General features: G+C 48.5%; 1 protein-coding gene across 1 annotated transcript in view; it reads right to left on the bottom strand.

Annotated features, from left to right (window-relative positions):
- Bruce (BIR repeat containing ubiquitin-conjugating enzyme) overlaps positions 1 to 16,424 on the bottom strand; it is a 54,667-nt gene that overhangs the window by 25,096 nt on the left and 13,147 nt on the right. The window contains exons 6-21 of the mRNA XM_064039679.1: positions 15,401 to 15,638; positions 12,453 to 15,159; positions 11,720 to 11,974; positions 11,285 to 11,466; positions 10,742 to 10,947; positions 9,761 to 9,898; positions 9,306 to 9,446; positions 8,718 to 8,876; positions 8,218 to 8,366; positions 7,512 to 7,860; positions 6,748 to 6,944; positions 6,090 to 6,290; positions 2,313 to 2,493; positions 1,819 to 2,028; positions 1,370 to 1,498; positions 844 to 1,000 (exon numbers count right to left, since the gene is read on the bottom strand). Of these exons, the coding sequence (XP_063895749.1) occupies positions 844 to 1,000; positions 1,370 to 1,498; positions 1,819 to 2,028; positions 2,313 to 2,493; positions 6,090 to 6,290; positions 6,748 to 6,944; positions 7,512 to 7,860; positions 8,218 to 8,366; positions 8,718 to 8,876; positions 9,306 to 9,446; positions 9,761 to 9,898; positions 10,742 to 10,947; positions 11,285 to 11,466; positions 11,720 to 11,974; positions 12,453 to 15,159; positions 15,401 to 15,638 (5,599 nt within the window). The remainder of the gene's footprint in view (positions 1 to 843; positions 1,001 to 1,369; positions 1,499 to 1,818; positions 2,029 to 2,312; positions 2,494 to 6,089; positions 6,291 to 6,747; positions 6,945 to 7,511; positions 7,861 to 8,217; positions 8,367 to 8,717; positions 8,877 to 9,305; positions 9,447 to 9,760; positions 9,899 to 10,741; positions 10,948 to 11,284; positions 11,467 to 11,719; positions 11,975 to 12,452; positions 15,160 to 15,400; positions 15,639 to 16,424) is intronic.

Raw genomic sequence — 16,424 nt, 5'->3', positions numbered from 1 at the left:
TACCTTATACATAAAGTATAACATATTTTACATTGTTATATTCCGTTTTACACATAGACGCATTATAATATAGGACTACACAATGAGGAATGAACGCAATATATTCATCCGTGTGCTGCGAGAAAATGTTAGTGTATAATGCAAATCATTCAATCATTCAAAGTGCAGTATGACGCTAATTTCTTACTGCAAATGTCTGACATGACGCATGTGCATCTATATAATGATAAAATTATTCTAAGGTTCCTAGTTTAGTTATTACTATCAAAAATTTCAACCTTTGCCCAAATGTTCGGAGATTTTAGATGAGGTGTCAATTATATCCGGATACAATTTAGGACTGCATTTTCTTAGACGTATTTATACTGACAAACTTGTTAAATCCTCGAGTCGGTAGCGAACTAAATATTGACGTGACCTAAATCATATTACATCACTAAACTTGTAAAGAAAGGTCTTGAAGTTTTGTACATTTTCACAACCCACACAAACAACCATATTTACAAAATGTGTCCCTTTACCACCCTTACTGTAAGCACCCTATCAATGTACTGATCAGATAAATGTGCTCATTCTTACTCTACTCATTTATTGTCCAGCAAAATGTTGTGGGCCCATGCAAAAGTGAATCATATCTCTGACACATAAGGTTAAATATTATTTACATGTTAACTCACGAACAGCACATTTACCTAACTTAATAGCTTATTTATCTATTGATTCGCTTATCTAGAGACGGGAATTCGTCATTATCTAAATGCTCAAGATTCTATCTCTAGTAGCAAATCAACAGATAGACAGCTTATAGAATCCGCAGTAAACAAATATATAAGGCAAACTGACCTGCAACAGTAGGTCCCTTGAACTTGCGCGTTTTGACGCCGGGAGCGGCTCCAGGGATGGAGTGCACGCGGATGACGCGGGAGGAACCAGCGCCGCTCCACGACTCTTCGTTTGGAGGACTCGAGGGGGAATCACCTGATTCGTATTCCACTAGGTCCTGGAGGAGAGAATGAAAGGTCACAGGAGTTTGTAGAAGTTTCCTACGTTGAATAGCGCTGCACGAAACCGACCCTTGCTACATTGCGTTTACTGGACTATAATGTGTATTTAGGAAATAAGTGGGCATTTTATATATTATTCAAGCCAGTTTAATATATTTAACATTAATATAAATACCGATAAACAATCAACTTAAATTGCAGTTATCGCTCAGCCTACGAAATCCCCAATTTATGGAGATCAGGAGGTTCCAAATTTTGAAATTAAATTACATCTCCTAAAGACCTTATATCCTCAATTCTGTAACTTTCTCTATCATAAATACCTAGCAGTAAATAAATAATACAAAATTCTATCACATAAATACCTGTAAAAGCGTTGTTAGCGCATGTCTCGGCCAGGGCGGCAGAGTGACCGCCAGTCGGGCTAGGCCGAGGATGCATGAAGGATCTAGCAAGCTTGCGCCGCCTGATAACGCGCATAGCCTTCCCACTACCTGTTGATGAATATGGAGAAATATAATATTTGTAATCATTAAGAAATTCTGACACTATGTTAGGTGATTTAATTTCTAGAGAAAACTAGACATTTTAATATACAACTAAAAATAACTTTGTAGTCGAGATCGATATCGACAATTGCCGATATGGATGCATCCCTAATACTAAGATGAAGCAGGTGAAGGGCGGGTATACTTCGGTTTTTTGCTGGTTCTACATCATAAGACGAACTTTATGTCGATTTTTAAGTGCTTGTTAAATGATCTTTGTATCATGATCTCCCATTTGGCGCTGACCTTTCGTTATCAACACATACCTTAGCAGCCAACATGAGGGCATCAGCATGAGAGCAAGTGTCAGCAGCTAGCATATGAGCCACCAGGGCATGCGCCAGTCGCGCTGCTAACGCCGCTGGTAGTGGCCGAGGCCGCACCGCGTCAGATCCAGAGGAGCTCGATGATTCGCCACGGGAACCGCCGCGTTTGCCAACCATAGCCATACGGGCTTTTAGGCTGAGGCGGGCACGCTGTTATAAACATAACAATATGTTAGAGATATACTTTTGATTTAAAATATGTACTTTATACCAATGACATTTAACAAGTTTTCACATGCCAAATTTTGAGCTTATTGTATTTGATTGTCTTTAGGAAAACTCCCCTGAGGCAATATGTCATTGATAGATGGAACATATCTTGACTGCGAAATTATACCACACGATACAAGCTGTAGTTTGCTCACAGTTAATAAACATTGCTTGATTTTTATTATTATATGTAAAAAACATAGGCATCTAATCAATAAACTCACCTGCTGATCCTCAAGCGCGACCTGTATCCCTCGCCTAGCGGCTTCTAACTCCTGCATCTGATGCAGCAACTTCTTGTGCAGCTTGCGTCGGTGCAGCTTGCACTCGTTAGCCCGCGGGGAGCCCTGCGCCTCGCCGCCCGAGTGCGAGCCGCCTGCACGACCACCCGTCACCCAGTCCCACCTGATGACAACAGAATAAACGTTATCACACCAATTTACACTTAAAACACCACATCACTACACTAAAACACCACCACAACATTATGTTGATGTACTACGTTGGTGTTTACAACTTTAAGAAGACGTAAACAAAAAAATATGTAGACACTGGTTTTCATGACGTCTTCTTCTTCCCTTCATTCTTGAAGTGCCCTAAAGATAAGGACGTCCCTCTTCTCAGGCAGGCGCATTTCCCAGAACAGGGCGGATATTAGGAATAACACCAAACTCCCGCCAGCTTCCGCCTTTCCTATTGCCTACTGGAGCCGGTGTTGGCACAGTACCTGGCGTGTCTGCTGGAGTGCGCCACAGTGTCGAGCACGGCGGCGAGCGCCGTCAGTAGCGCGGCGGTCACCGCGGGCGCCGGACGTGTGCGAGAGCAGGCTCTAGTAGCCACAGTACCTGGCGTGTCTGCTGGAGTGCGCCACAGTGTCGAGCACGGCGGCGAGCGCCGTCAGTAGCGCGGCGGTCACCGCGGGCGCCGGACGTGTGCGAGAGCAGGCTCTAGTAGCCACAGTACCTGGCGTGTCTGCTGGAGTGCGCCACAGTGTCGAGCACGGCGGCGAGCGCCGTCAGTAGCGCGGCGGTCACCGCGGGCGCCGGACGTGTGCGAGAGCAGGCTCTAGTAGCCACAGTACCTGGCGTGTCTGCTGGAGTGCGCCACAGTGTCGAGCACGGCGGCGAGCGCCGTCAGTAGCGCGGCGGTCACCGCGGGCGCCGGACGTGCGAGAGCAGGCTCTAGTAGCCACAGTACCTGGCGTGTCTGCTGGAGTGCGCCACAGTGTCGAGCACGGCGGCGAGCGCCGTCAGTAGCGCGGCGGTCACCGCGGGCGCCGGACGTGTGCGAGCAGGCTCTAGTAGCCACAGTACCTGGCGTGTCTGCTGGAGTGCGCCACAGTGTCGAGCACGGCGGCGAGCGCCGTCAGTAGCGCGGCGGTCACCGCGGGCGCCGGACGTGTGCGAGCAGGCTCTAGTAGCCACAGTACCTGGCGTGTCTGCTGGAGTGCGCCACAGTGTCGAGCACGGCGGCGAGCGCCGTCAGTAGCGCGGCGGTCACCGCGGGCGCCGGACGTGTGCGAGAGCAGGCTCTAGTAGCCACAGTACCTGGCGTGTCTGCTGGAGTGCGCCACAGTGTCGAGCACGGCGGCGAGCGCCGTCAGTAGCGCGGCGGTCACCGCGGGCGCCGGACGTGCGAGAGCAGGCTAGTAGCCACAGTACCTGGCGTGTCTGCTGGAGTGCGCCACAGTGTCGAGCACGGCGGCGAGCGCCGTCAGTAGCGCGGCGGTCACCGCGGGCGCCGGACGTGTGCGAGAGCAGGCTCTAGTAGCCACAGTACCTGGCGTGTCTGCTGGAGTGCGCCACAGTGTCGAGCACGGCGGCGAGCGCCGTCAGTAGCGCGGCGGTCACCGCGGGCGCCGGACGTGTGCGAGCAGGCTCTAGTAGCCACAGTACCTGGCGTGTCTGCTGGAGTGCGCCACAGTGTCGAGCACGGCGGCGAGCGCCGTCAGTAGCGCGGCGGTCACCGCGGGCGCCGGACGTGTGCGAGAGCAGGCTCTAGTAGCCACAGTACCTGGCGTGTCTGCTGGAGTGCGCCACAGTGTCGAGCACGGCGGCGAGCGCCGTCAGTAGCGCGGCGGTCACCGCGGGCGCCGGACGTGTGCGAGAGCAGGCTCTAGTAGCCACAGTACCTGGCGTGTCTGCTGGAGTGCGCCACAGTGTCGAGCACGGCGGCGAGCGCCGTCAGTAGCGCGGCGGTCACCGCGGGCGCCGGACGTGCGAGAGCAGGCTCTAGTAGCCACAGTACCTGGCGTGTCTGCTGGAGTGCGCCACAGTGTCGAGCACGGCGGCGAGCGCCGTCAGTAGCGCGGCGGTCACCGCGGGCGCCGGACGTGTGCGAGCAGGCTCTAGTAGCCACAGTACCTGGCGTGTCTGCTGGAGTGCGCCACAGTGTCGAGCACGGCGGCGAGCGCCGTCAGTAGCGCGGCGGTCACCGCGGGCGCCGGACGTGTGCGAGAGCAGGCTCTAGTAGCCACAGTACCTGGCGTGTCTGCTGGAGTGCGCCACAGTGTCGAGCACGGCGGCGAGCGCCGTCAGTAGCGCGGCGGTCACCGCGGGCGCCGGACGTGTGCGAGCAGGCTCTAGTAGCCACAGTACCTGGCGTGTCTGCTGGAGTGCGCCACAGTGTCGAGCACGGCGGCGAGCGCCGTCAGTAGCGCGGCGGTCACCGCGGGCGCCGGACGTGTGCGAGAGCAGGCTCTAGTAGCCACAGTACCTGGCGTGTCTGCTGGAGTGCGCCACAGTGTCGAGCACGGCGGCGAGCGCCGTCAGTAGCGCGGCGGTCACCGCGGGCGCCGGACGTGTGCGAGCAGGCTCTAGTAGCCACAGTACCTGGCGTGTCTGCTGGAGTGCGCCACAGTGTCGAGCACGGCGGCGAGCGCCGTCAGTAGCGCGGCGGTCACCGCGGGCGCCGGACGTGTGCGAGCAGGCTCTAGTAGCCACAGTACCTGGCGTGTCTGCTGGAGTGCGCCACAGTGTCGAGCACGGCGGCGAGCGCCGTCAGTAGCGCGGCGGTCACCGCGGGCGCCGGACGTGTGCGAGCAGGCTCTAGTAGCCACAGTACCTGGCGTGTCTGCTGGAGTGCGCCACAGTGTCGAGCACGGCGGCGAGCGCCGTCAGTAGCGCGGCGGTCACCGCGGGCGCCGGACGTGTGCGAGCAGGCTCTAGTAGCCACAGTACCTGGCGTGTCTGCTGGAGTGCGCCACAGTGTCGAGCACGGCGGCGAGCGCCGTCAGTAGCGCGGCGGTCACCGCGGGCGCCGGACGTGTGCGAGAGCAGGCTCTAGTAGCCACAGTACCTGGCGTGTCTGCTGGAGTGCGCCACAGTGTCGAGCACGGCGGCGAGCGCCGTCAGTAGCGCGGCGGTCACCGCGGGCGCCGGACGTGTGCGAGAGCAGGCTCTAGTAGCCACAGTACCTGGCGTGTCTGCTGGAGTGCGCCACAGTGTCGAGCACGGCGGCGAGCGCCGTCAGTAGCGCGGCGGTCACCGCGGGCGCCGGACGTGTGCGAGAGCAGGCTCTAGTAGCCACAGTACCTGGCGTGTCTGCTGGAGTGCGCCACAGTGTCGAGCACGGCGGCGAGCGCCGTCAGTAGCGCGGCGGTCACCGCGGGCGCCGGACGTGTGCGAGAGCAGGCTCTAGTAGCCACAGTACCTGGCGTGTCTGCTGGAGTGCGCCACAGTGTCGAGCACGGCGGCGAGCGCCGTCAGTAGCGCGGCGGTCACCGCGGGCGCCGGACGTGTGCGAGCAGGCTCTAGTAGCCACAGTACCTGGCGTGTCTGCTGGAGTGCGCCACAGTGTCGAGCACGGCGGCGAGCGCCGTCAGTAGCGCGGCGGTCACCGCGGGCGCCGGACGTGCGCGAGCAGGCTCTAGTAGCCACAGTACCTGGCGTGTCTGCTGGAGTGCGCCACAGTGTCGAGCACGGCGGCGAGCGCCGTCAGTAGCGCGGCGGTCACCGCGGGCGCCGGACGTGTGCGAGAGCAGGCTCTAGTAGCCACAGTACCTGGCGTGTCTGCTGGAGTGCGCCACAGTGTCGAGCACGGCGGCGAGCGCCGTCAGTAGCGCGGCGGTGACGGCCGGCGCCGGACGTGGCGCGCGCACCAGTTCCAGCGCGCGCGTCGCCAACGCCGGGCACACGCCGCCTTCCGCCGTCGTGTGCGAGAATAAGCTCTTGCGCGACATGTAGATTATCAGCACCAGGCACCTGTTGGGAAAAAAGTCGATATTTAATCAAGTTCTTGGGAACTTGCGGAGAACCTTCTCTTGATTATCTCCCTCTCTCTCCCTCTTGCGGTTGAAACCTTCGGGTCGTGGGGTCTGAATGCCCACACCCTATTAATGCCCACACCCTATTTAAAGGTCTATCTAGGCGGCTGGTTGACGCTTCTCGTGATCAAAAAGCTGTATTATCTCGGACAAAGGATCAACATGGCCATCCTCTTGGGTACGCTCCCAGTTGACAGCGATGGGGATGAATTTTTTGACGCGTTTTAGTTACTATTTTTGTTTTACTAGGATAGTTTTTTATATGTATTGTAAATATCTGTGTAAACAAAAATGTACAGCTCACAATTCTTCTAATCAAAAATCTAAAATATCTATCTCAAAAATCTATGTTGACCAGTTGAGAAGTACCTATGAGCTAAAGTAGAAAGTCTTACTTGTCTAGCGATGTAGGCGGCGCGTCGTAGAGCGCGAAGGCGTTGGTGAGCGTGTCGGCCAGCAGCGCGCCCCACCAGGGCGCCGCGCCCGCCGCGCGCGCCAGCAGCGTGGCCAGCGCGCCCGCGCCGCGCCCGCCCCACTCCCACACCAGCGGCAGCACCGTCGCGCACCACGACTGGCTCACTTCCTCGTACTGCTGCACATGTTATATGTAATTGTTACAACCCAAATCTTCTATAACGTGACGTCTATTGTCATAGGTATTGACTGATAAAGGAAAGACTAAAAGACCTTCTATACGTTGCGCGCATGGATACTTCATTGTTATAACTTATAAGTAGCGTAAGGAAAGTAAAATGTCTGAGTTTTTCAAAAACACTTTGCGAATGACAAGTGGTAAAAAGGCGCTCAGCGCTCGCAGCTTTCCTTTAATCAGTTCGAATGCCTGACATGATGAAGTTAAAGTTTCCCAGAGCGAACACCCAGATAATAAGTTACGGGTGCACGCACGGCGAAAGTGCCGCAACTGTATAGCTGTGTAGTTACTATAACCTAAACATGCGACGGATACGATACGAATTCAAAAAACATAAAGATAAGTTTAGCTGTGGAAAAATATGTACATAAGAAATATACCATTCGGTAGAATGTCTGAAAATCTACTCAACCTAAGCACCTATTGTATTTCTTTTTACACAAATGTTTCAACAATAAAAATATTTGTACAATCACTCTAAAATACTAATTACAAAATATAACTCACCACATCACCAACTTGGAAGTAGAAATACAATAGCATATCCACAATCGTCTCACTGATCACTCTCAGCTTATCCGTAGAGGCCGCTTCTAACAGCGCTTCCGACGACACCGCCCCCTTATCGATCAGCTCGGGCAAGTTTCTAGAACTTTCCGGGTTATTCTGGAGCTTTCTCAATATACTGGTACAAGTATGCAGTTGCTGTTGTAGTTCTATGCACTCCTGGTATGCGGTGACCACCTTGGTGTCGGTTTCGTTGTTAATGTTAAGGTACGACATCATGTGGGCTGCGTTCCCGTTGTATAGTTCGAGGTACGGGTTGAGAAGGTCCATGAGTTTGCCGGTTGCTAATCTGTTGGGGAGATATGGTTTTGGTATCTGATATCGATATTCGAGTAGATTAATGGGCTAGAGACAAAATCTTTTTGCAATCGATTGTTGTGTAGCTATGTTTCTATTGCCATCGTTAACATTGTAAATCATTGTTTGTGTTTTCAAAATTATGGACATAATGTTTAATGCAAAAGTCAAATTATTTACATTGAACAATTTTTATATTTATTTATTAACGGCTTTACAGCTTTTAAGCTCTGTGCACAAATGTTTGAGTATTGTGTAATTTTTTTTACATTGACTTATATCACAATTGAAATTAAAATAAACATCCTGAAATAAATTATTTAACCATTCTCATATAATAATTTCTCACCTGAACCGGCACGTCAGATCCTGATGCAGAGCATTCAGCGCGTTGATAGAAGGCTGTACATGTGCTATTTCTGCGATCTCACCGTAGAACCAGCCTAGTGGGATCTTGCACTTCATCGCCGACATGCCATATCTGCCTATTGTAGTTATCTGTTACGAAAGAGAGGGTTCATTTCAAAATTGAACAGTAGAAGATAGTATAAAACCACAACAAATGTGCACTAAAAAGTAACGAAAAACCGGTAGACACGAAAATGAGCCTTGCAGTGCTTTTTAAGAAATACAAAAGGTAATTTTTTTATGTCCTTGTCTTACGGTCATTCCCAATATTGTATCTATCTGTTGTTTTGCCTTCTAAGATATATGAATTTGACATAAAGAATAATAATATTAAAAATTGATAGAATATTGGAACCGGCCGTTAGAAGACATACCTGCAAAACAATTCAGAAACACAATATCGATAAAACCATCACTAGCTAAGTAATACCAAGTTATTACCTTCATATAACGGCAAATAGGCGGGGGCTGTATATCAGTCAGCACTAGGTGTTTGGTCGCGATGTCTGTAGCGAAGGCAAGCTTCACGCAATCCGTCTCTTCACCGGTCACCCAAATGTCGATGCATAGGGTCACTAAGTCGGAGCATGATGGTATTATCTAAAAACGAAAAGGAAAATATAATATTCTGAAGGCAGCTGAAGAAGAATGCTTGTTTTTAGGAAGGCATCCTGTGGTGGCAATGCTGTTTTCGCGAAAAATAAAACCGTATGTAATAATTTTCCTTTCGTACATAGACATCTTTTCAAAAACAGTACTTATTATTACCATAAGCTTTTCAAGTTAGTTGTTCTACAGCGTGTATCATATTATGAAATTGTTTGCTGTACATGATACAACATTTTTTCAGCTTAAATACACTATGATAAAAATAACAAGCAATGATTTTATCAAGAGAGCTTTACATTGTCGATTTCATGATCATCATCCCCCAGAAACGATTATTCACACTTCCTGCTACCAAACTATAAAAATACCCTTTCAAATCACATTGTCTTATTATTTATTTCTTTTCCTTTATATACTCACAACATCAGTAAGTTTAACAGCATGTCCAAAGTCCAGCACAATGTACCGTCTTGCGCCCGAGTGCATTCGTTCCACAACGAGCGTGTGTTGCGGCGGCCTCGTCACTAACGACGCCCATGGTATACCGCATTGTTCCTGATCCTGGGAATAAATTGTTGGGTAAAAATTGTATAAATTACCGTTATAAATGTTTAGTTAATTTTCTGTTTTAATGTTGTGTGGTGAAAACAATGTCGATATTATCGATACACACACGTTGGAACTTCACTGGAAAATTGCAATGTCAACTTGTCGCGGATTGTTACATAAAAGATTCAAGTAAATAACAAGAAGATTTTTCTAATACTGAAGAAATGAAGGAAGACGCAAGAAATTATTGAAAAACTTGCTTTTAGTGTCATTCAAATGGGAACTACAACTGATATAGTGTAGGTGATCTTCCACTATAACTTTACCTTGAAAAGCTTCTCTTCCGAGAACTCCATTTTATCTTGAGGATCACACTCCATGAGGGAGCTCTCCACGTCTTCCAAAGAGTCAGGGTCTTGTGACGACTGCTTCATCTGTCCCTCTTTCACGACTGACCACAGTTGCTAAATAGAAGAAGAAAAATACTAGCTTAATATCATGTGGGCTATTTTGGTTATCAAACTGGAATATTAAATCGGCTTAGTGATTTACTAGCGACAACACTTTCATGTAAAATCAACTAAAAACGGATCTTTATAGATGTTATCGGCGACCGTCAGTACTTCGCGCAACCAGGTAAAAAGTAGCCTATTTATCGATGATATACAGTAGCCTATATATCATCGATAAATAGGCTATACAAGCACTTCACAAATTAGCACCAAGCAAACAAACGAACTCTGGAACCTTTTAGCATTATTAGTATAGTCATCTACCTGACTAGGATCCCCAGGGCCTGCGCCGGGCAGCGAGCTGACCACAGCGGAGTGATGCCTGGCGCCGCTCGACTCGAGCTTGGTGCCGTCCGAGGCCACGTGGCACGTCACGTGGAGAGGCATGGCTTCATTAAGTCCGTCACCGTAATGATAACAATGATATTGTAACTATATCTACCTGACTAGGATCCCCAGGTCCAGCGCCGGGCAGCGAGCTGACCACAGCGGAGTGATGCCTGGCGCCGCTCGACTCGAGCTTGGTGCCGTCGGAGGCCACGTGGCACGTCACGTGAAGAGGCATGGTACCACTAAGTCCATCACCGTGATAATAATGACATTATAACTACATCTACCTGACTAGGATCCCCAGGCCCGGCGCCGGGCAGCGAGCTGACCACAGCGGAGTGATGCCTGGCGCCGCTCGACTCGAGCTTGGTGCCGTCGGAGGCCACGTGGCACGTCACGTGGAGAGGCATGGCTTCACTAAGTGAGTCACCGTAATGATAACAATGATATGGTAACTATATCTACCTGACTAGGATCCCCAGGCCCGGCGCCGGGCAGCGAGCTGACCACAGCAGAGTGATGCCGGGCGCCGCTCGACTCGAGCTTGGTGCCGTCCGAGGCCACGTGGCACGTCACGTGGAGAGGCATGGCTTCACTGAGGCCGGCGCCAAATACTCCTACGCCGTTGTTTTGTGCCCACCATGCGGTTGACGTTACTGCTGTTTTTGAGTCTGTGGAGAAGAAGCATGGTTATAGAAACATAGTACATATTCATGTTCTAGAAACATAAAAAAATAAACTGGTAGAAAGGGGTTGGAAAGTGTCACGTAAAGCCATTAGCTATTCATGGTAAACTTTTGTTTGTTGCATAACAAAGTTGCATAAGCACGTTGCTGGCAGCATAGTGTGTTACCTACAAAGTAGAAAGATAATAAAAGACAATATCAGTACCAGGATCATCTGATCTTGTTTAGTAACAGTTGAAATAATAATAAACAGATGTTCATTCATCTTATACATGCGACTTTTATATTTGATATCTTATGACCAGCCAAGCCTACTACTCACCCAAGTCCAGCGGTAAGTTAAGCAGCTCCTTCAGCTGGTAGTCAGGCTTGGGCACGGGCGGGGTGCTGGTGTCTCCCGCCAGCACGCTGGCGTACGTCACCGGGGTGGAGGTGCCCCGTCCTTGTTCCGGGATCTCCGTCGCGAATATCGTTCGCTCTAGTGGAAGACCGTAGAGACCGAATCTGGAATAGAGCGTCATGGTAAGATGGGCCAAAATAACTTGCTCTTTATTTATTTCAAATAGGCCTTTAGGTTATTTCAACGTCAAACTAATTGTAATAATTTCGGGTCCCGAAAAGCAGATTGACGGTAAAAAAGACATTAAGCTTTAGTAAACTAGGCATTATTAACCTAAGATTATTAAAGAAAAAAAAATAATCTTTCAAAGTAGAGGGAAGACAAAAGTAAGTCGTTCACGATTTATCTATTCCTTACCTGGCCCTCAACAAGCTGTGATACACATCAGGTCTATCCCTCAGACACCTGGCCGCTCTCTCTAACAACGCCAAGCATTTCGCCACTAAGGCCGGCGCCATCGCCCGCGCGGTACATTGCTGAGCCAGCGCCGCCAACCAGCGGACCGCACCGGCCGACACGCTGGCACCGACATACGGTATACAGGCACATACACTGTTTGATAATGTCGTCTCGAAGGTAGACTTCCATGGTTTTGGCAATTGTTTTTCACCCCTGGTTGAACGAATAAAAGGTCGTTAGTCACTACATAGTATAAAACAAAGTCGCTTTTTCTGTCCCTATGCAATTATATATATTGTATGTGCTTTTGTATGTGCTTTAGTTTAGTCTAGAATATTAATAAGAATAAGAACCCATCTGCCGCATTAGGCAAGTCCTGTAAGGGTAGATCTAAGGTTGTGTATAAATAAATAAATAAATATTTAAAACGATGCAACGGATTTAGATGTGGTTTGTTTCATAGATAGTGATTTTGAAGAGGAAGGTATGATATTATAATAACATACAGCACCCGTGCGAAGCCGGGGCGTAGATTATCATATCTCCAAGTATCTATTGTGTATTAGTTGAAGAAATAGATTTAAATGAGACAAAAATGTGATAAGATTAGATTTCAAACAATTTCAAATACATGTATAAGTGTCATGATGACTAGAAAAGATTCTAATGGAGACAATAAAATAATACTCACTCGCTAGTAATCAGAAGAATTTTGACGCATTTCTTCGCCATGCTTCGGTTGGCGCATAGAATGCAGTTCTTGATCAGGGCATCGGTGTGTTTCTCAATAATCTTAACACACTCCAACTGTTGAGTTTCTACTGTTTTGTCTTTTCCTTTTTCTGTCTTCGCAAGTCGCATACGTTGAAGTCTTATAGACACGACCCAAATCAACAGGTCCATGGCTATATTCCTCATCTCAGGATTAGCGTTGTTTATCGATATTTCGCACAACGTGTTCAGGAAGCTATTCGACTCCAACATAGCTATCCGTTGCTGTCTCTCCATAGCGATGTCAGTGTGTGGGCTGGAGCGAACGGTCAATGAAATCTGGTGCAGCCAGTCGCAGCCGATAAAACCAGTCTTCTTAGAGCTACTCTCGCCAGTTTTGTTTGTGCCTTTACTCATGTCTTTAGCTGGATCGAAAAGTGTCTTAATATGAATGAGGAAGGTTCGTCCTCTAGCTCTATATAACCGAGGACTAGTCAGTATCAAAGTCCCCGATTGTTGCGTCATGTCAAGTCCGGAAGACAATAATAAAGGTCCCGCTAAGATTTCAGCGTTATGTGCCTGTAGATACTCCTCGCTGTTCACAGGGTTCTCGAGATTCGACATGTCGGCGTCTATTACTGGAAAGTGTACAGGCGAGTCTGGTCTATGGCCGAAAGACGCGTCTTTCTTGTACCCAATACCGTGAAGGTTTTGTTTGAGCAATGTTACCAGTATGATAGGAAGATTGGCTGAGCAAGCTGAGTGTAAGGTGAAACCGAACTCTATATGCGCTAATGAGACACTGTAAGGCAAGGTAAGCTCTAACACGTGTTCGTCCCACGTCGAAGAAGTATTCTGCAGTCGCCAAGTCCTGTTATTCTGGTGATCCGAGCGAGACCTCTGTGCAGGCGACAACTCACACCAGAAGCCGGGTACAACCGCGCTGTAAGGCACTGTCGTGTTGGTACCGTAGTAACCAGTCAAATATATCAAAGTCTCTAAGTCTGACAAGTCTAGTTCAGTCTTATTGGCAATGATGACGGGCGCTGGGGAGGGCCCGCAGACCTCGTCCCGCGGCGCTCGCTGTAACATGTCGAAATCTATGTTAGCGAATTCATCCTCGTCAATATCACCTGTGTTATCCTTCTCACCGTTATTCAACGCGTAGAAGTATATCATTCCATGTTTAGTTGATACACTGAGCCGTTCTACAGATGCACAAAACACTACTGACGTGAACTGTCCTTTCGGTACACGCTTCTCTGAGAGAGTCTTGAAGTCAGGCAATGAATACAGTCTTAAACAGCCGTCAAGGCCGACAGCCGCGAACGAATACTGATCATGTTTATCAACTGGTAACAAACACAGATCTACAGGACTCTCGTTGAAAGGTAACTCTTTGTATGAAACCGGGTTGTCTTCCAACGTGTATATCGACGTTTTATTGTTAATCTTGTACAAGATGAAGTACGCTTTAGCGTCAGATTTGGGCTTGTCACTGGGTTCAGTGACCTCGTCTATTTCCATTTTAGTGTCACCATCGTTGTCAGTCTCCTCCTCGTACTTCACCTCTTCAGGGTCGATGGTCGATATAACTACGAGCAGATGTTCCTTATCTTCCGTTGGGAATAGGTGTGTGACTTTAGAGTCCTCTTTTAAGCTAAGTTTGGTTGGAAGACTGAGACACTGGATGGCTATGCCCTGCGAGACTGCCTCTTCCTGCGGTGGATCGCTGTCGAAGCCGTCGTTATTACTGTTAGTGATGGCTGTCTGTGTGCCCACTTTGCTCCCGCCCCCGAATGTAGTCACTTTGACTTTTTCTGTTCCATCCCCACCTTCGTACCACTTCAAGTCGGAGATCTCCAGAGGTCCATTCATGTTGAGATAGTGTGTTATAGGGTCGGCTTGTTGCAACACCGCGTCTGGTTGATCTGCTAGTTTAGTACCAACAGAGTCTAGATTACCACTCTTCCAACTCTTGAGTTGCGAGATCTTGCCTACAAAGTCTAGCATGGTGGCTTGTTGTGCAGCCTCTTGCAACTCGGGTAACAACGCCGTGGGGGGAGGAGGGGGCATCACTTTGAAATGCTTCGGCAGTATAATCTTCTTGGGTTCCCACATCTTGCAGTCTTCCTTACTGGACGAAGCGTTTAGGTTAATAACGTTACTGATCTGTTCGTCTAGCAAGCTATTTGTGCATTGTGGAAGCTCTGTGTCCTCGTCGGAGTACTGGTAGTATATCTCGTCGTATATGTTGGCGTCGTCTGGTCTGGCCACGGTGCACACTTTCTTGCTGCCGCCCGGCTTGGAGTTGCCGCTGCTGTTGGAGGTGTGTACCACGGTGGTGATGGAGCCGGCTAGTGAGCTGTGTATGTCATACGTTAGTAGGAACAGCATTTTGTTTGTTGTGAGATTGTTCTTTGCCTCGTTCTGGTCGTTCATTGCTTGTACACTTTCCTTGTCGCCTCCAGAGTCGAAGAGTGCTTTACTGGAGTCTTCCTTGATGGGCTGGTCGGTCTGTGGCGAGTTGGTCCGGGTGATGACGACGGCGCAGATGAGAGAAGGCTTGGTCTTGTTGGTGTTGGTCTCCTTCTCCGTACTCTCCGTGGTCTGTGTTTGTGGGTACGCTTCCTGTTGCGACGTCATCCCGACGAAAGCCATCGCCGTCAGCTCGACGCCGTATGTAGCTATAATTGTAAAAAATATGCACTTGATAATCATTTATTGAATAGGGTAGAACCCAGGTTAAAGTAAATTAAGTTTAAAATGAATAGATTAACTTTCAATTGACTGACTTACATATAAATTTGAAAATAACTTGATACAAAAACATAACCTCTAATTTACTTGTAAGAAAACAAACTATAAACTGATTATAAACACAACACATGTCAGGCAAGCACATTCAGAAATCAAATGGGTACTCACAACTATCCTTCTCCAAGCTCGCAGACCATACTTTATTACTATCGGTCGCCAATATGCCGCTAAATATCGAGTCATACGGCGAAAGGTGAATGAACTTGACCAATTTGAGGCCGCAGTCGAACCGCCAGATGTTGACTTTGCCCTCAGGAGTGCCCGTCGCGATCAGGTCCCCGGTGTTGCCCTTCGACACGACTGACACGTTGGTACACGGCACCGCGCATGCTGTCGCGTTCGTCACCTGCGAATAATAAACCCGGTCAATCAACGACACACGGAGTAATCCAGCGCTAGCGGCTATCTTCAGACTCTAGCTTACGGACCGTCATCGTTACATATCACATTTTACGCCACGTCATTTAAAGGGAGCAACGGTATTAGAACACCAATATATCTTATCAATATGTTAAAAATAAATAATAACAAACAAATATATAAACTTCAACATTTTTTTTATAAATCACACTATTGTTGAGTGGACTTACAGTAAGATATGTGTTAGGTACATGTTATCACTGAGATAATTATGTAAATGCCTAGTCACTGTATGAGCGGTATTGGGCCGCGCCTCCTGCGGCTGGAGTTCGACACTGAAGGCTTGACGATCAGGCTCTGAGGCTGTAACCTCCTGACAGTTACCACACCGCGGCCGCCGAGCGAGCACTGTGACGTGTTTCCGTGTGTTTTACTAGTGAAGTGACCAGGAAAGTAGGCAACTACTACTCACAAAGAAAGTAGTCGGATAGAATTTAGCAAAAAATAAATTTAAATATAAACACTATTCTCCAGTGACGCGCGTTAATAAATGACGATTTTGAATCATAAATGCACGTATAAGTATTGTCAATTAAAGATAGCATCCGAGATAAAAACGAAACAAATATAAATAATTCGGTTTTTCAAATTCGTAGACAAATAGATTATTCTAAGAAGATAGTGGCTCTAAATTAATTATAACTGTTTAATAATTTCATAGATTATGATTTATAAGCAAATGCTGAATACTAATAAGGAGACAACTTAAAAA

This window comes from Helicoverpa armigera, chromosome 20 (genome assembly GCF_030705265.1).
Source record: "Helicoverpa armigera isolate CAAS_96S chromosome 20, ASM3070526v1, whole genome shotgun sequence".
NCBI lineage: Eukaryota > Metazoa > Arthropoda > Insecta > Lepidoptera > Noctuidae > Helicoverpa > Helicoverpa armigera.
This window is presented reverse-complemented; position numbering and strand designations above follow the sequence as displayed.